This window comes from Drosophila ficusphila, unplaced genomic scaffold, assembly GCF_018152265.1.
Source record: "Drosophila ficusphila isolate 14025-0441.05 unplaced genomic scaffold, ASM1815226v1 contig_791, whole genome shotgun sequence".
NCBI classification, from domain to species: domain Eukaryota; kingdom Metazoa; phylum Arthropoda; class Insecta; order Diptera; family Drosophilidae; genus Drosophila; species Drosophila ficusphila.
Window position 1 is genome coordinate 7,968,652 of NW_025064737.1, and position 18,355 is coordinate 7,987,006.

General features: G+C 41.3%; 4 protein-coding genes across 4 annotated transcripts; 3 read left to right on the plus strand and 1 right to left on the minus strand.

Annotated features, from left to right (window-relative positions):
- Positions 1-350: 350 nt before the first annotated feature.
- LOC108088020 lies at positions 351-4,081 on the minus strand. The gene is made up of 3 exons (XM_017185634.2): positions 3,826-4,081; positions 3,607-3,760; positions 351-1,020 (listed from the first exon to the last, which is right to left on the minus strand). The coding sequence occupies exons 1-3, from the start codon at positions 3,969-3,971 to the stop codon at positions 640-642; spliced, it is 681 nt and encodes a 226-aa protein (XP_017041123.1). The 5' UTR covers positions 3,972-4,081; the 3' UTR covers positions 351-639.
- A 3,767-nt stretch (positions 4,082-7,848) lies between these two features.
- LOC108088019 lies at positions 7,849-11,878 on the plus strand. Its single transcript, XM_017185633.1, has 5 exons — positions 7,849-9,231; positions 9,294-9,944; positions 10,012-10,144; positions 10,204-11,549; positions 11,609-11,878. Exons 1-5 carry the CDS (start codon positions 8,001-8,003, stop codon positions 11,776-11,778), a joined length of 3,531 nt encoding a protein of 1,176 aa, XP_017041122.1. The 5' UTR covers positions 7,849-8,000; the 3' UTR covers positions 11,779-11,878.
- Positions 11,879-12,084: 206 nt separating this feature from the next.
- On the plus strand, positions 12,085-13,284 carry LOC108087916 (trypsin eta). The gene is made up of 2 exons (XM_017185502.2): positions 12,085-12,733; positions 12,965-13,284. Exons 1-2 carry the CDS (start codon positions 12,098-12,100, stop codon positions 13,178-13,180), a joined length of 852 nt encoding a protein of 283 aa, XP_017040991.2. The 5' UTR covers positions 12,085-12,097; the 3' UTR covers positions 13,181-13,284.
- Positions 13,285-13,453: 169 nt separating this feature from the next.
- On the plus strand, positions 13,454-15,241 carry LOC108087914 (FAM172 family protein homolog CG10038). Its single transcript, XM_017185500.2, is given in 7 exon segments — positions 13,454-13,537; positions 13,613-13,704; positions 13,769-13,884; positions 13,981-14,052; positions 14,054-14,169; positions 14,552-14,810; positions 14,869-15,241. Coding segments are annotated over 6 exon segments (930 nt in total). The 5' UTR covers positions 13,454-13,537; positions 13,613-13,622; the 3' UTR covers positions 15,154-15,241.
- Positions 15,242-18,355: the final 3,114 nt, after the last annotated feature.

Below are 18,355 nucleotides of genomic sequence, written 5' to 3' on the forward strand. Positions count from 1 at the left end.
AAAAGTTTCAGCCAAAGCAACCGCATCATAACTAGAGTACTTTCCCAATACTATTAAGCCAATTTCAATTTCCAACGATTTTTTGAACATTAGCTTATCAAATTTGTTGTATCTAAACAACTTTGTGTCCCCATTTAGAGTTTTACGATCAGACTCCTTTAAACTTAACATACATCAATTTTAATAACGTCGCCGCAGCTTATATTTATACTATTTAAGCCGCATAACAATTTTTGCTTCGAATTCAGTTTGGAGTCATATCCTTATCCAAAAAAAGTTTAGAGAAGGGCACATAGGTAAAAATAAGAGTTAAAACAACGATAAACCCAAAAAAAACTCAGATATTTTTTAAAAATCGTTTCGAATCTTTTTTTATAATTAAAGAAAATCATAAATTAATACAAAATTAAAAATTAAACTAGCTGATGAGACAGAATAGAGCAGAGAGATTTGGAAGGTTGTTACCAAGGAAAAGGATCAAATGTCACGCAGCCATTTAGCCAGAAAACTGAATGCATTGAAAGACGATCGGAGAGCAGACATCGTATCTTCGTAGAGAATATCATTTTTGGTTTTAGTTGGAGAGTCGCTGGTCCTTCCTTTAGCCAGTCCTCGTCCTTATCCCCATCCAAGTCCCCTCTAGATGCGCAGATTGGGGTTTGTGTAGCGCACGTACTTCAGCAGGGCGTCGTTCTCCTCGCAGACGAAGGACTTCTTGTGGTGGCATGCCACATCGTGCCAGTTGACTCCGTCGTTGTAGAACTGGTTCAGCAGGGCCAGGCAGTTCTCCGGAGCCCCGGGAGCTCCCGTGGATCCGATCTGCTTGAACTCGCGGTTGTCAGGCTGCGGCAGGCCGATGCCTCCGGTGGGAGACCAGTCACCCTGGTTGCGCTCCGTGGTCGGGGCCAACTTCTGCAGGGTGGCGGTCCAGAACCAGCCGTTGATGTTCGTGGGCTGCAGGTCGGGGCGGTCGCAGCCCTTGAAGTCGCACAAGCGGCCGCTGGTCCAGATGTACTTCACCTGAAAGGAGGAGAAAAAATCACAATATGAATAAATATTGTTATTAAAAAGGAAGAAATTAATTAAGCCAAAAACTAGGAAGTTAATTGCCTTTTTACGATGTCTTATAGCTCAGATCTTCTGAATCTCCTTAAAATTATAATATTATGAATATGTATGTCATTTAAACATTTTAAAAATATTTTAGTAAACTATCAAATAGTTTGTAGAAAGAGGATGGCAAACATATTTCTTTAAAACTCTTTTATGCTTTGAAATTATGTTGAGGGCTTTGGTATAATGATGATATTTTTTTTTATACCTTTTTGTTTATATGCATCTGTAGCATTTACTTAAAATTATGTTCTGAAATTCCCTTAAAAGTCCATAAATTATTCTGAAATCTAATCTATATTTCATTAAGAATAGACCATAAATAAATCATGTTTTTGACATAGTTCATTGCCCCTTGCAGATACTGAAAAAGAAATGGATTTCCCCATTTAGTCTCGCCTACGCAAGAAAATGCACGGCTGGCATGGGGGAAAAATGGTAGAAATTTCAGCCAGTAACTCTTTTGGGCCTGTCACGCCCAAACAACTATCATTATCGCTGAAAGCGAACCCATTCCCATTACCATTGCCTTTCCGAGTCCGCGCCCTTTTGGAGCTGGCACACCCGATACTGTCAACATTTCAGCTTACCGCTCATCAGTCACTTTCACCCGATGGGCCATAAAAATTGTTTTGTAAAAGAGCCACACGAACAAAGGCCCAGACAACTCGGTTAGCCTGTCTGCCCTTTTGGAAAACTCCATTGAGCGTAAAGTTGAAACAAATTTATAGACATTGATTTCGGTTTTGTCGGTGGCGGTTTCAGCGTTTCATTGGCGGGCCAAATGGGCTTTGTAATTGTTAAAACTCGAACAATTTATGCATTTGCCCCAAGGCGGAAGCCCCAATGAATTGTGTTTGTGCACCTGTTGGTTTCAGGCGTTTTGGTGCTAAGTAAAAGTGAACTCAACTTGTTGATAAGTTGCAACTCATTAAGGAAGGCGCCTTTAATGGCGGAAAATTCAAAATTAAATAAAGTAGGTCATAACCGATTAAGAACTCGGATATTATTTAGAAAGCCCTGATAAAAGTATAGCAAAAATATTCATTAAAATATAAAAAGTTATGATAAAGTACCCGCACAACGATCAAATTGATGTTAAAATTTCCACTATCACTCTTGTCTGTTTTTTTTCCACGCATCTCTAGCCACAATTAATCCAAATTATATTCATGAGTTTCTTTTTTTAAAGATTAAGGCGTCACACGTTGGTTTACAATTAATTTCCGCTTTGACTACACGCAAAATAAGCTACCAATAAATCCGTTTGCGTGTTCGGAGTTTGCCAATTTGTGAAGTCATTTGGCTGAGTAGTTTTTCCGGAGAGGCTTTCCCACCGCACACATGAACTTTCGATTTCAATTTGCCCACCGCTGCTTTCTCAAGCCACAAAAAGAGAAGAGGTGAGCAATGAATTGGAAGTTGGCAGTTGGCAGATGAGATGAGCCAGCCTGACCACAACTCTAAACTTGACACTTGTCCATCTGAAGAGTGTTGCATAATAGCAGACGACTCCATTCGTGTGCGAAATTACAGAGACAACAACTGGGAAAGTTTTTGTATACTATATAAACGATTCGTATTTTTCGTTCAGTTTTATGTGTAATTTCACATTGAACTTTGTAGTGCGATGTTAATGTCAAGAGATTTCGCCATTAATATTGTGTGCCTCAGCTTCCTCAAAATTAAGGTCAGTGTATTGTTTTGTTCGTTCGTTGTCAAAGCTGCCAAATAAAAAGCGCTAAACAGTTCACACGCGGCTAAACGGACGTTATTTAACTTACCAAACAAATTGAAAGAAGTGACATAATGTCATGCAAAACAGGTGAAAAAAAACTAACTGGGATAAAAACTGATAAATGCAGGTATAATAAATTATTGGCAAGCTTTTGTGACTATATCCCACTTCATATTTTAGGTGTAAAAGTTCACTTTGTCGGTGTCTATTTATGTCGATAAATACGAGTGTTTGACTATGCATTTATAATACCTTTCGCCGAAAAAAATTTATAAATAGTCAATGAGTTGCAAGTTTCTGATAGCGATCATTTGTTTGATCTATTAAAGCTTAAATGCTGATCAAACAAACAGGTGCAGTGAGAGTAAGGCCAATTTATTTGGTCGGGTTTCTTTGCCCGAGTTATATAAGGGTTATATTGGGTTGGGGATAATCAATTTATTGACTTTGATTTTAAAAGGGTGTAGCTTAACAGTGTAAATAATTATGAAAGTTGGGATTTGTTAATTTCTTTTCCATTAGGTATGGGTATTGCTTTGATATTTTTTGTAGTATTGGATTTTTAGTTTGTTGCCTAAGTCTTTTGATTTGTGTACACAAACTTTTGTACTTGTTGAAAACGTTTGTTTTTTTATTTTGGTGTGTAATTTGTTATTTATATTTATTTTTACTTTTGTTAAAACCGAAAATTAACTCATTTGTCACATAGATGTTAAGTGATTTTTATTATTCAGTGTATTGGAATTTGTACTTACATTCTCGCGCACCACGAACTGCTTGATCCACTCATTTTCCAGGCTGGTCTCCAGAGAAACGGAGTCCATGCAGCGCCTGCGGCAGAAGTTCCTGGCGGTCAGCCAGTCCTCCTCCACGCCCTTCAGCTGGGGATCGCGCCACGAGAAGAAGTAACTACGGGAAGAGAAACAAACCTCGTAAAAATATATAACTTTTCCGAGAAAATCCTATGGACTCACCCCTTGCCGTCGGGTGTCCTCTCGTGAATGATACGCTGGGCACAGAGTTGCGGATTTGGTGGTTCCAGGCGGCCATTCTGGAACTGGGCAGATCCCAGACTCAGCACGCTCAACACACACACTCCGGCGATAATGAAGGCTTTCATTTTGGTTTATTCAACACACTTTATGCACCGGCACTTTCTGTGGGTTCGATTTTATTTCTGAGCTCGCGACGCGCTTTCTTCTACCGACCGATCGGCTGCCACTGATCAACTTGAATGTCAAAAACATTGGGGAACCCCGACTTATATACGAGCAGAGAGCCGCCCCGATCCACTCAATTCGATGAGATAGTCCGCCCCACAAGAGAGCCACAGTGGTTGTCAGTTCTACACTATTTAAAGGTATATTCACTATGTCTGATTTTTGTTTTGACATTGTAATTTTTTAATACCAAAAGACAACTTAAATTTTTCTTAATTTTATCTTTTTCTTTAATTTAACCTCTCCTTTTTTTAAAATATATATAATATATAATATAGAAAGGGATATACCAATATTTGTATACTCTCGCAGCCTTTAAAAAAATGTATTCAATTGAAGCTTACATCTTTTAAAAAAATCACAATATAATTATATTTATCAGATAAGATTGACTAAGATATAAAGATACAAATTAAATACAATTTAAAAAAAAAAAAACATTGAAAATCATAAATTAAGAAAGAGTGGTCTAGTAATAAAAAGTTGCCTTTCGGAAAGTCGCAAAACTATAAAATAGAGACATTTTTGAGCATATTATTGAGAGAATTTGCTTAAAACTTTGAAAGAGGAAAAGGTGTCAAGCGAATATATTTAGGGCACGTGGAAAATGGACTCCCCGACTGCGCCTGCTTAACATGCAATCATGAATGTTAAGTGGGGAATATTTTGCATGAAAGGGAGCTCGGTGGGTGATGGGTGGCGTCTCCTTAGCTCGCGCTTCATTTTGCACCACTTTGAATGGTGGTCAAATGTATTGGCCTAACTCCCATCTAATTAGCTACAACAAACACGACACAAGTTGAGCCAAAATCTTTTTTGGCACGAATATTTCGTTTTTTTTTTGTTTTTGTGGTGCGTCTCCTGTCTCTTTGCATAAATAAATGCATTTTGCGCTATTGTTTGCTTTGTTTCGGAAATGTATACTATTTGTCAGTGCCTTTGTCGCTAGGCCGATTGCATAAGCTAAACTGAGTTGTTGACCAATAAATAATGTCGATTGCATTCCGCAAGTGACATATATATTTTGATTTATCAATAAGTTCTATGGATATGGACTGAAAACCTAAGCAACCTTTGTAGCTGATTGGGAATGTAGGTTTTTCCTGGCGTATCCAAACATTACGTAATGCAGTCATAAATAGCCAGAAGACATATACAAACACACTTGTCATTGCATAAGCATAAGAAATGATGCGAGCCCATCTGCATTATTTTCTCCACAGCTTGGGACCCAGATCAAGGTCAGCCGCGATGAGTACGAAAATTTCACCAGTTGAAAGTGAAGAGTAAGCCCGAAAAGCCAACACCAAAAACCCAAAACCAAAAACCAAAAACCAAACCCAATTCACGCATTTCAACATGATCGCCTCGATAAGTTTTGTCTCCTCTTCTCCTTAACATCTCCACCTCACGTGCGACCAAGCATGTCGACCCTACAGAAATCCCAAAAATCACGGGGGAAAAATAAAGGTTTGTGCCGCTGTAAAATCGTACTTTATGGCAATCGGTAAAACGGCAAAGTTACACGAAGGCAGGTGCCGCTCATTACCTGACATATGTATCTCGTGGGATATTTAACGCGGATTATGCTCAACGCTAAGTCAAGCCGCGCCCATTTTTTGAGGAATTTGAATATTTATTGCAAAGCTTTTTTTCGGGCGAAATTGTAATTACAATAATGAATTGATTTTTGCGAAAAAAAATACACAGTACCAAAATTTATACTCATTGTTTGCTATATTTTAACAAAGTTGACCGGCTGTCAAGCAATTCATAATGTTACATTGTAATAGTCGCCGTGTGGGAAACTCCAAATGTTTTGCATTGAGAAATTCCAGATATTAAATTTCATATTTAGAGTGCGCTGCGTGCAATGCCTAACGACAAAGACCAATAAAAATTATAAAACATTAGGCAATCCATTTACATGGTCAAGCACGTATTTATTTTAGCCATGTTTTGGGCAAGCATAATTTATTTAATTTGTGTCAGCATTACTGCATTACATGCTTTCCCGTGGGCACTTTTTGGGAATTATCATCAAAATTTAACGAGCATTTTTCGGTAATATTTATGTGATAAGGAACCGGGAACTGGGCCCAACTGTCAAGAGTCGCGAAGCCTATTCGAAAATTACCGCATCGCATACCCACATATTTACGCAATGAGTTCCCAGGCGGGATCGGGGGAGGGGTTTTTGTGAGGGTACCGGGTACTGGGACCGAGATGAGACTGGGGAATGGGCCTGGCCAATTTGTCGATGAGTTGGGTAAATATTAAAGGAGAAAGTGCCGCCGTCGGTTGGGCCAAAAGTTTTGTGCTGGCGTTGTTTTTCTTTTTGGAAATATTTTTGCACAAGTTACATATTGTTTAATTATTTGCACAAAAAGAGAGTGAGTTCAGGTGCAGTCGTCCCAATTTCCTCAAGTGCCGATAATTTATGCAAATATGTTCACTAATAGTTATGCAAACGGAATTTAGCCCTGTTTATCCATTTGGATTTCCCTTCGAGTGGCCCCTCTCAATGTCAGTTTTTGACTGCCCAAAATTAAAAACAGAGATATTCGGCCTAGCAACGACAATTATTCAAGTTATTTAATATTTATGTCACCTGCATATGACATTAAAACATTTTATAATTAAAGTTTGCTTGGCGCTACAGCCGTGATTTGGTTTTAAATATTTGCATTACGCATGATCAAAGCCAGCACTATTTGATATTGGCTTCGTGTTATTTAGCAAACAATCTCAAGATCTAGGTGAACATATTGACCCAGAGGCCTTGTTATACGACAGTATCTAGAAAAAACCAGGAAGAATGTTGTTGTCAAGAGCCCAGCCTATTAGATACTTTAAATTCAAAGTACTTTTTTAATATATTGTACACATAAGATGGGAAAGTTGACGTCAGTAAATTTTCTGAGACTGAACAAAATAATTCGCAAAATTTGAAAATCGAAATTATTTGTCTTCAGTAAAACTTGAGTTGAAACATAAGATAAATACAACTTCTAGTAAAAAAGCATTTATAAAAATGTAAATTCCTTTACTTATGTTGTATTATGTACATATTTTTGCCTTGAAGGCCAAGGCGTCAAACTTCGTTCGATTTTTTTTTTTGGCTGATGACCAAGCGCAGGCGCCACTCAGTCAATCGCTTTGTTGTTTCTTGCATGCTAATGACCAGGTGGAAAATTTTAATTACTAACTACAATAAACAATTATTTCAGCAACACGAACGTAATGCTCCTCCCAAAACTATGGAAATAAGTGTTGAAACGCATAGTTCCAGAAGCATTTTCGAATGGGTGAATTGGTATTTCGTTTTTGGTTGACTTTTTGCAAGGTGTCTGTCTTTTTGGCGAACGTGGTGACATGTAAGCCCATACCGGTACATTAATTGCATTTCAAATAGGTTTCCGTTGGCCTTGGAAATTGTGCTGTGCCGGCACGTGATCCTTTTTTCGTCGAACTGGGGAAATTTATGGGACGCTCACTTCTGTAGTGATTAATTTTATTCCTATACCGGATATAAAAAGCAAACAGTTATGTTATATCTTTGGGACATTTTTTTTAAATGTTAAAAATTTTATTTTGTTATTTCATATATATTGAGCCAAGGCTTACATTTAAAATAAAATTTTAAGCTCAACGGTATTATCATTGAACCTTTTTCCCAAGGTGGCAACGCTAAGGACTTCTACTTTATGCGATATTTATATAAAAAATATCGATTGTACCATCGGTAAGCTGACGTTCTATTCTGCTCCACACTATGGTCACACTTTTTCAATGCGTTGTGTTTTTGCTAGTAATTTTTCGCGTCGATTTTGGTTTATTTCATCACAATTATAGTGTGCTTTTGCAAAGTAAACTATTAATCAAAAGAAACCAGTTGACTTGAAAGAAAATCGAAAGAATAAATCGCCATGGGCCGTCGCTGCTGCGTGGCCAACTGTCCATCGACGTCGCGTCTATTGGAGCACCACGGCGTGACGTACCACTCATTCCCATTGGACCCCATTATCCGCGCCATTTGGATCAAGAACTCACGCATAAGTCTTGAACGGCAGATCAGTAAGAGCGTCTTGGTCTGCTCGCGCCACTTCCGCCGCCTGGACTTCAACACAATACGCAATGGGAAGTATCTGCTTAAGCCGCGCGTCTTTCCCACCGTATTTCCGTGGGGCAAGATGGACACTGCGGAGATCGAGGCGGATCACCGGGCATTGCAGCACGCCAATGTGGAGGGAGCGACTGGAGCCGCGGGAACAAGCCAATCATCGGCTAACGAAGATGTTATAAAGGCCACAGTGGACCAAATAGTGGCGCAAATTCTGGCAGAAACGGCAGAGCGCAATGCATCTGATGGCTCGAAGGAACCCAAAACAGAAAAGGCGGAAGATCCTCCAAAGACAACCCCTGCAGTAGCTAGTGCAGATGCAACCAAGCCAGCCGCAGTGGAATCTTCTGCTGCCCCAGGACCCTCAACCAGTGAAGCTGCTCCATCGGCGGCCGGATCCGCTTCAAACTCCCCACTTCCCGGCTCGCCACCCAAGTACAGCAACCCACACAATCTGACGATCGGCGCCCGTTTGGAGGCACTGAGTGTAGAGGGCAACTGGTTGCCCGCCCGTATCGTCGAAGTCAACGAGACGGAGCAGACGCTCCTTGTGCGCTTTGAGCGCAATCACAAGTTGAAGGTTTCTCCCTCGACGACCGGCAGCTTTCAGGAGTGGATGGCCATCAAGTCAGAGCGGCTGAGGCAGCGCCTTAGCAACCGAGTTCTGCCCGTCTTTGAGCTGGATGAGAAGTGCATGGCCCGCTGGTCTGGCCCACGCAAGTTTCCGGGGACCATTCGCAAGCTGCTGGGTAACGACACATATGAGGTGCTCTTCGACGATGGCTACATAAAAAACGTGCGCGCCGTACATATGAACAAGGTGCCCAAGCAGTTACCCGCCAGCGGATCAGTAGAAAGCGGGGCTCCTAAAGTCCCTACTCCTGTTGGAACTCCAGCAAGTGCGGTTCCTTTAGTCCCCAAGAGGGCAAGCACGGGCAGTGCAAGTGGAGCCAGTGTTGCCTCAAGCAGCAAGAAGAGCAAGAGCACCCCACAGCGAAGGGATTGGCCGCTGCTGGACATGGCCAGCCTGGATATAGGTAAGATCAACAAATAATAATCATGAAAAAATAACAACATTCTTAACTTCTGTTTCCCACAGCTTCGCTAGGCCTCCCCGAGATTCCGCACGATGGGGAGTGGACCTGCCACTGGGTGAACGACCAGCCCATTGGAACCGAAGGCTTCCTGATCGTGGGCGAACACCAGAAGCCCACGGTTATTGTGCAGGACTGGCGCCTGCCGCCTGGCTGGATCAAGCACATGTATCAGCGCTCCAACGTTCTGGGCAAGTGGGATGTTATTCTGGTATCGCCAAGTGGAAAGCGTTTCCGCTCCAAATCCGATCTGAAGTTGTTCCTGGAGTCACAGGACCTGGTCTACAATCCAGATGTGTATGACTTCAGCATCCATCGGCGTCGAGCAAAGGATATCAATGCATATGTTTATACACACGACTACAATCCGCAGCCACCGCCAAAGACCAGGCCGTTGGATGTCTCAATGGACTCCACATTAGACCAAAGCAGCACAACGCAACCCTCGTTGCCTTCAACTCCGATGCCGGTAAAGGAAAGTCAGTACATGGAGGCCCCTGTGGCCTCACTGATGCCACCAGCAGAGCTTATGTCGCCGCAGGCTCAGACTTCCGATGAGGCAAAGGCTAAGACAAGCCCAGAACTACTGGATGCCATTGAGGGAGGTTCAGCTCAACTTCCGCCAGGAGATCCTCCTTTGGTGGAGAATGGCTTTGGTAAGAAGAGTAATAAAAATATACTTTATTTTTGGTATATGTTACTAATTGTATTTGTTAATTCCAGCTTTCATTGGCGGTCTTAAGGTTCAAATTCATGATAATCTATATGTTTGCCCTCGCGAAGGTTGCGGGAAGACATACCGCAAAGAGGACTTTCTGCTTATTCACATTCGCCATTACCACAAGGAATTTGCCGAGTAACTATCTAATATTCAACGCAATTGACCAATTATGTCTGACCTTTATTATCTTGCAGGTACGTGAGTCATTGCCCAAAGATGCAGGAGCTGGCGGTCAAGCGTACGCATCCCTCGTCCATCGAGCAGGGCGATGCGGTGCCCAAAAACCAAATTCCCAACCAGCAGTTTTTTGCCAAGTTGCACCAGCAGGATCTGCAGCAGTCGCGGTCGTTTAAGCGTCAGACGCTTCCAGCCACGGTCACATCCCCCGCAACTCAAGGAAATCCTCCTGGCATATCACCCACTAAAACACTCTTATCTCCCAAGATGGAGCCTCCAGATGCGGTGACGCCTTCTGTTGATATTGCCATTAAAACAGAGGATGTTTCCCTGGAAGCTGGAGCTAACAATTCGATGAACTCAACACTAAGTCGGTCATGCAAGCGGGCTCGCTTCTCGCCGACAAAGCGACCATCTGGCTCAAGGAAGAGCAACCGTCAGCGCTCTCAGCGTCGCAGCAATATGAACAACAGCCCAGCTGGACATTCCTTAAACGATCAGGACGCTGAGGAGACCAGACAATCCTTTAACACGCCCACTCCGGATACTCGTAGCGACTCAAAGAAACGTCGAGTCGGTGCCACAGCTACGCCCATCAGTTCTATCGACTCACCAGCCACGGCAGATTCGGTATCCACACCGTCGTCAAACGATCAGGCGGACATTAATGCAGCTTTGGCGCCACCGCCAGCGGAAACCGTCAGTAAAGCACCGCAGTACATCAAGGAGAACGGTGAGCTAATAAGAATCGTACGCATGCGGCAGGAGGAGATCATTAACTGTATCTGCGAGTATGGTGAGGAGGATGGTCTGATGATCCAGTGCGAGTTGTGTTTGTGCTGGCAGCACGGCGCATGCAACGGAATCGTAAAGGAGTCTGACGTTCCGGATAAGTACGTTTGCTACATCTGCCGTAATCCGCAAAGGGGACGGGACTCCATGCGGTTTAAGCATGATCAGGATTGGCTGTTCGAAGGCAAGTTGCCGGTGGCTGCGTACCATACACCGAATCCTCAAATTACCAAACAATTCGAGCTCTTGAAACGTTCGCACACACTGACCGGCAATTTACTGGAAGCCAAGCGATCAATGCATTCGCTTCAAGTCAAAATCAACATCGCTCGCAACCGTTGTCATCCGAAGCTGTATCTATGGGCCAAGAAGTGGGACGAGGATTATGTGGACGCTTCTGCCGTGACCCCGGTAAAGCGTCCAAAGACGGAGCAACCTGACCTTCCAAACGTTCCGCAACCGGAGGCTGCTATCGATCCAGAGGAGTGCCAGTATCGCCTGATTGAGCATGTTAAAGTGCAGCAGGCATTGGTTATGAATCGACTTAACGACATCGAAGCGGAAATGGATGGTTAGTTTACCTTGAGTTACTTTAAATACACGAAAATATTAAATTTGTACTCCTTTTAGAACTTGAAAAAGAAGACAGCTTGGAGGACTTGAAAGATGGTGACATCTCCACCACCAAAGAGGCCCTGGCCACATTTATCAAGGAGCTGGAGACCATGAAGCGCCTTGCCAAGCTCAACCAGGTTGCCAATCTGAAGCAGAGCCTAAAAGAATCTGCCGCTAATCAGTAAACTGTTATTTTTAGAAGTCGGGAAAGTGTATCCTTTTCCATTTTTGCAAATCGAGAATTTTAAATGAATGATATATAAAATACATTGGCTTCAAACCTTATCTTTTGTTTTTAAAAATAATGTACATTATTAATATCACATATTAATATATTTTAGTAATGTTCTCTGTAAAATCTTACAATACAATGAAACCATTTTAAGGTTTCACTGAATCAATTTTTATAAATTGTAGAACATTTTGATTTCATGGTTTCAATAATGAGAGGAAGCTGCAACGCAAACTTGGCTATGGAGTTCAAGCCGGGTCGTGGTGGCAATAATGTGGCTTTCGTGGGCTTTGTGCCTAATAGCTCTGCTTGTCGCGCCGTCAGCGGCCCAGGAGATGTCTTCTGAGACCCCGAGCACAACCACAGCTTTGCCAGCCACGCTTAAAGGACCCCGCTATCCTTATATCGTCTCCATCGGTTCAAACGAGAAAGGATATAACAAACATCTCTGTGTTGGCGTGATAATTTCGAATGAGCATGTCCTTAGTGCGGCCCACTGCATAAAATCACAAAAAAAAGACAAGTTGTATGTTTCCGGTGGTGACGATTGGCTTAACAGCCGAACTCAAAAGCAGACTCGGTTTGTTGTTGTCCAAGTTATTTGGCATCCCCAGTTTAAGGAGCTCGGCGGCCACGACATTGCGCTTGTGAAGGTCCACCCAAGTTTCCCGCTGGACAATATCAGATTTCGAAGTATCGACTTTGCAAGCAAGATCCAGATCGGTGGTGGTGTATCGGCTTCTCTTCTTGGCTGGGGAAGGGTGAAGATGAACCAAGTGAGGAAATTAAAGGAGCTGCCCTTTCTGACAATGGAAAACTCTCTGTGTAAGCTTAGGCATCGATTCATTTTCCTCACTGAGACAGACATCTGCGCAATGCACCTGAAAGGACCAGTTGGAGCCTGCGACGTAAGTCTAGTAAATAAACGTAACTATTTAATATTAAATGTATTATCTCTACCATGGCTATATTTATGCAAGATTATAGTTTCCAAGAGATAATTAAAAGTTTTCTTAGCTATCTTCTTTAAACTTTCATATTTAACTTAACTTCTTCCTGGTGGTAAAAAAGCGAGTTTTAATTAAATATATTTTTGTGATACAGCAGCATTTGGTCTAAAAACAAATCTATTTTTTTAGGGAGACTCAGGAGGCCCTTTAATGGACGTGGTTAAAGAGAAGATCTACGGTATACTTTCTTACGGCAAAAAAGCCTGCAAGCCAAATCAGCCCTATGCATTTACTCGGGTTAATATATATTCGGATTGGATTGAGAAAACTATGGGAAAAATGAAAATAAATATTAGTATGGTCAATCGAACTAAACGGGAAGACATAAAAAGAAGAGGTAGATAGTTAAGAACGCAATTAATAAAATATTTTGCAAATACGTTTTTAAGGATAAAATCATACCCATCTGTTATAGAACTTCTTTTTTAACAAAAATTAAAATAAACAACAAAAAACAAATTTTTTATTTCAAAAAACCGCCAGTGGTTAGTGGATTCAAGAAAAAAGCTTTGGGTGTTAGTGGTTCATTATGTGCTTAATTTTGGTTCCGATATATATCGTCGTGTTATCAATTTGAGCTTTTTGGCCTGCAGATGGCGTCCTTATTCCATCCCTAGGCCAGCGTTTATCAACAAATCAAAACAACAACGCGAGCAACAATTGCTTATAAAGTTAAACTTTTTGCAGCCGCATTGTTATTCCGTAAGCAACAGCTCATGTTGAAGTCCGCACCAATGAAATGTGGTCACGAATTCACAAATTGTTTCGTCCTCCCAGATATATCGACATGCCAGATTCGCCGCCACCGGCTACCAATTGTGAAGAAGCACTGGTCCAGTTGAAGAAGTTCGGGTACGCCTTCGACGGAGGTAAGTGGTGTCCTATTTGATAGTTATGGAGGTGCATAACAGTCCATCCGATCTTTTCTTCCAGCTGGAGTCCTGCGCAAAATCGATCCCGCCACAGGAGAGCCCGGCAAGGAGCCTTTTTCCTATAACGTCAGCGATGATCCCGCCGAGAACGAGAAGCACTACCAAAATCTGGCCAATGTAAGTACTAAAGTAGGAATATTAATTTATTATTTATTTATTTAAACAAATTTAAGAGTTCATTAATAAAAACAAATACTTATTGATGATCCTTAGCAAATCCCGGAGATTGTCTACGCTCTTCTGGAAAAAAATGGTCTTAGTCGAACCTATATTCCCTTTAACAATCCCCCCAGAACGTTCTTCGTTCATCTACTCTCAACCCGCGAAGTTGTCGCAGTCAAAAAAGTTACTAGTTCTCATCCATGGCAGTGGTTATGTGAAGGCTGGACAGTGGGCTAGAAGGTTTGTACAATCTTTAATTTGTTGGAACCTAATTAGTTTGGTAAGGGATTGATTGGTACAAGTTTTACGAAGTAGATTGATTAAATGTTCAATGAAAAATCACTAAAAATAGTGCTTAAGATACAAACGTTCTTTAAATCAGTATTAATGCTCAATGTCATTTGCTTTTAGTAAGAAGCAGCTTCTACTAAACCTAAATGAAAAAAGAACTTAACAAGATTGTTTTTAATATCGGGCATATAGAAGATGTTTTTCTGCTGATAAGGACGTTGGGGTACACAATAACATAATTTGGCATATGTATAAATTGGCGCGCAGTTACTAAACCGCACCCATGGGTATTTCGTGGAATACTGAAGTAATTATTTTTTTGATTTTTTAGTTTAATTATAAACAACTCCTTGGACCACGGCTCTCAGTTGCCCTACGTACGACAGGCACAGAAACTAGGGTACGATTTGCTTATTACCAATGCAAATGATTGCAAACGATTCTACAACGGAAAGGATAATCCGATCAAGGAAGTAGACACTCCTATAGATCACACTAGATATGTGTGGAAGAATATTGTGTTGCCCTCAAAACCGGAGAGTGTGGCAATTGTGGCCCACAGCTATGGTGGCTGTCTCACACTAGATCTGGTAAGGAATAAAACAAAAAATGTTAACATCAATTTATTGATTTATTTATTTTTAAAAGGTGGATCGTTACTCGGACTTCTTTAAAGAATCTGTCTTTGCGATTGCCTTCACCGATGCGGTTATGGGAAGTCCCCAGGCCAAGAACAAGGATTACCTGTGTGATGTGACCTGCGATTGGGTTGCCAGCAATTCGCCTTTGGACACACCCGTCTCACAGTCAAAGAACGGCATCCGAAAGATTTCCGCTGGACACACCAAACATGAGTGGACCTCTTACTCGGCCATCGATTCCGTGTTCAAGTTCATCGAGGAAAAGTATGAGCAGCGGTCGAACAAGAAGTGACAGTCCAACATCTACTTGTTAAAGAATTTGTACACTTCCCATAACTTGAAGATGTGAATATAAATTATGTTTTTACCGCCAGAACACATCTGACACTGATCCCTTTTCTCAAAGGACAAACACAAACTATGCATAAATCAAGCGAGTGGACACTGTCTGAATGTGTCACTAACACTTACATCAGGGCAATTTAATTTGATTTTCGGCACTTTGGCACATTCCGTGTGAGTTAATCATATTGATGGCTGATGTATTGCCATCGATAAAACAAAAGTCTCCCGCTTGTCCCATCAGCTCGGTAAAAAAGTCAGCGTCCAGACCAAAACAAATTCCCTCAACGACGGTCGGATAAGGAAGGGCTGACAACTTGGCAGCTGCATCAAATTCCTTGGGGTTGCCCCTGAAGACCACTTTCGATGGGCTGGTCACCCACTCGGGTGGTTTTTCTGGTCCATATCGCTTAACTAAATGCGTCATAAAGAAGTGAGTGGACTTGCTTACTCCGTCTCAATGGAAGTAGATGAGCATTAGGAAACGCATTGATTTCCGCAAGGGTTCGATTAGTGATGATATTTTAGGGATATTGTAGTTAAAGATGGGGAATTTAACATATAAAATACTTTTAAATAATAACGTTGGTTTGGTTGTTCTTTAATCTTGAATTCCCAAGAACATATTTCTAGTTACCCATAATGTTTACAGTTTTCTGAATGAACATCATTGATTTAAAAATCAGAATGCTAGTGGATACTCCTTACACTCAGTATTCGTGCAGAAATTTGCGCAATGTTAACGCATATTTATTTTTGAGTACTAACTATAGTGAAACCTTATTTTTAGAGCTAAAAGTTAATGTAGAATGGCAGACTGCCAGCTGATTAATTATGTGGGAACATTCATAATCCCCTTTGTGCAACTTTAAGGACTTTGCCTCACCTTCAGTCGTACAGTTTTCATTTGGCAGCCGCACAAAAAGTGCAACCAGGATATACCTGAAAGAGATGGAGAAGGGAAGAAGAAAAGAGATGGAGACGTTTGTCTTTAGCCTTAAAACGAACTTAATACCCACAAAGTGAACCAGGACCCAAACTCAAATAGCGAGAAAGCCCGAGAACGTCGTGAGTGGGTGTGGGGTCCTGGCAACCCTACAACTTCGCCAGGACCCTCCTCCTCGCCATTCAGGACTTGAATCCCGACCCACTCCCGTATACATTATCGCTGTCATGGCCGCAGTCATGGCTTCTGCTCCACCTTAGACATTTTTATATGTATTCAACATCCTTGTCGTCGTCGTCCTATGGCAGCTTGCTATCTACACTTTGACTCCACGGCACCCTGCACCCTGCACCCTACACACTAACACACACACACATACGCACACACAGCCGACAAGGATGGCATCATGGGGCTTAGAGCGAGAAGGCAGAGGTTCGTGGCGCCGTCGCCAGCAAAAAGCTTTGCACGAGTTCAGGAATGGGTCATGCGCCTGGAGCCCGTATCTAACATATATAACTCGGAGATATACACGCAGATAACTCGAGTACATACGGACCTGGCAGTAAATAAGCCGTGGCTGGCTATGTAATCGCATTGGTTAAGTAAATAAAAACAAATGCCTTAGCTCTGGTGATATTTCACTTTAAAGTCGAACCCAATTTGCACACAAGATGCCCCAAACCATGAGGTCTCCACGTCCTTAGCATCCCACTAAACAATGTCTAGCAATTACTTAAAATAATCCTTCGGCTTGTGGTTATTTGATCTAATCTTAAACGGCCACGCATCCCTTACATGTTTCACACGGCCAAGGACTTGAACTCCGTAATCCCCAAACCCTTTAACTGTCGGGCTTCTTGTGCATCAATCGCTTGAAATAAAGTTGAATAAGATTTTAATTTTAGATTTCATCGAAATTTATTTTGCAATTGCTCACTTTGAGGGATTTTTATTTTTTATAAGGCTTTTTTTTCGTTTAATCTTGTATTCCAGCAGGCTATTATTTACACTGCAGTGTTTAATAACCCAAACTTTAAAACTATTCTATTCTAAAAAAGACACTTTAAATTGAAATAGATGTATACAGGTTTTTTATTCTTTAAGGCGAGTTTCCTCGTTGGTTTTTGAACTGCGTTATATTTCCATTAATTTAATCTTCATTGTCTTGCGATAAAAGGACAAGTGTCATTAATGAAATTTTCCCTGCTTGTAAATCAAGTAACGTATTCTACTCAATTTTGATCAACCAAACTAATGAAAATCTTCATAAATCAAAACTCAAAATTTTCTTTTTTCTTTATTTTTTATAGAAAATTGTGCGCCTGCAATTTCCGCTGTAAGGAAATATTATTGTACGTTACTTTATTGCTTGAAAAGTTCAAGCGATGTCATTCAAAAAGCCATAAATAATAATGTTTTCCAATAAATGTTCACATGTGAGTGGGCACACCACGCTGGTGTGGGTTGAAGCATTCAGGATGAGGACACACACATGCCAGGATCCCAATCCCATTCGGTGGCTCGCAGGGACGACCGTCCATCGTTAAACCTTGGGTTCACTTCTCCCAGGATCTTTTCAGACCAATTGTTAAGTCTGGCCCCCATAGGTCTCATAACTTACAAGGTCATTTCATTGCACGCAACCATTAAGAATTTTTCCGTTTTTTTCAGCAAAGATTTTTCTGGGTTTTTTCGTTGTATAATTTAATACTCGTGTGTGACGAATTTTTATGGCCGACAAATGATTGATGCGATTCTGCCACTTCCTGTAAATATCATTAAAAGTGCCCTTCAAGGCAAAGGGTCCCTTACAACTTTCTCGGCGGAAGTTTAAAGTTTCGTCTCCTTGTTAAGGACAGCAATTGTCTGGCCATTGTAAAATGGGAAAGTGCTGAAATGCAGGTTTAACTCAGAAATAATACCAAATAAGATTAGATAGCATTGTGTCTTCGAGCAATGTCCTTTTGGCGGGTGGGATGCGGTGGTGGAGGCCCGAAAAGAAAAACAAATAATGTTACAAATTGCAGCATTTGCACCCCTTTGGCTAGACAAGCTTACAATGACCGTGGTAAAATATTTTTCCGTATGAAAGGGTTTTGAAACATTTTAAGCTTTTCTAAATAAACACAAAATAATTACCTTAGTTTTTTAGTTTGAAAACATGGTTACTTGTGTGTTACAATTTATTTTATATATGATTAATTCT

Bases quoted from the DNA above. Each gene is read 5' to 3' on its own strand.
- LOC108088020 (XM_017185634.2), bottom strand. From the start codon at position 3,971: ATGAAAGCCTTCATTATCGCCGGAGTGTGTGTGTTGAGCGTGCTGAGT. The intron at 3,761-3,825 runs GTGAGTCCATAG...CTCTTCCCGTAG, and splicing joins AGGACACCCGACGGCAAGGG to TTACTTCTTCTCGTGGCGCG. The intron at 1,021-3,606 runs GTAAGTACAAAT...TCCTCCTTTCAG, and splicing joins AGTTCGTGGTGCGCGAGAAT to GTGAAGTACATCTGGACCAG.
- LOC108088019 (XM_017185633.1), top strand. From the start codon at position 8,001: ATGGGCCGTCGCTGCTGCGTGGCCAACTGTCCATCGACGTCGCGTCTA. The intron at 9,945-10,011 runs GTAAGAAGAGTA...TGTTAATTCCAG, and splicing joins TTTGGTGGAGAATGGCTTTG to CTTTCATTGGCGGTCTTAAG. The intron at 10,145-10,203 runs GTAACTATCTAA...ATTATCTTGCAG, and splicing joins TACCACAAGGAATTTGCCGA to GTACGTGAGTCATTGCCCAA.
- LOC108087916 (XM_017185502.2), top strand. From the start codon at position 12,098: ATGTGGCTTTCGTGGGCTTTGTGCCTAATAGCTCTGCTTGTCGCGCCG. The intron at 12,734-12,964 runs GTAAGTCTAGTA...CTATTTTTTTAG, and splicing joins GACCAGTTGGAGCCTGCGAC to GGAGACTCAGGAGGCCCTTT.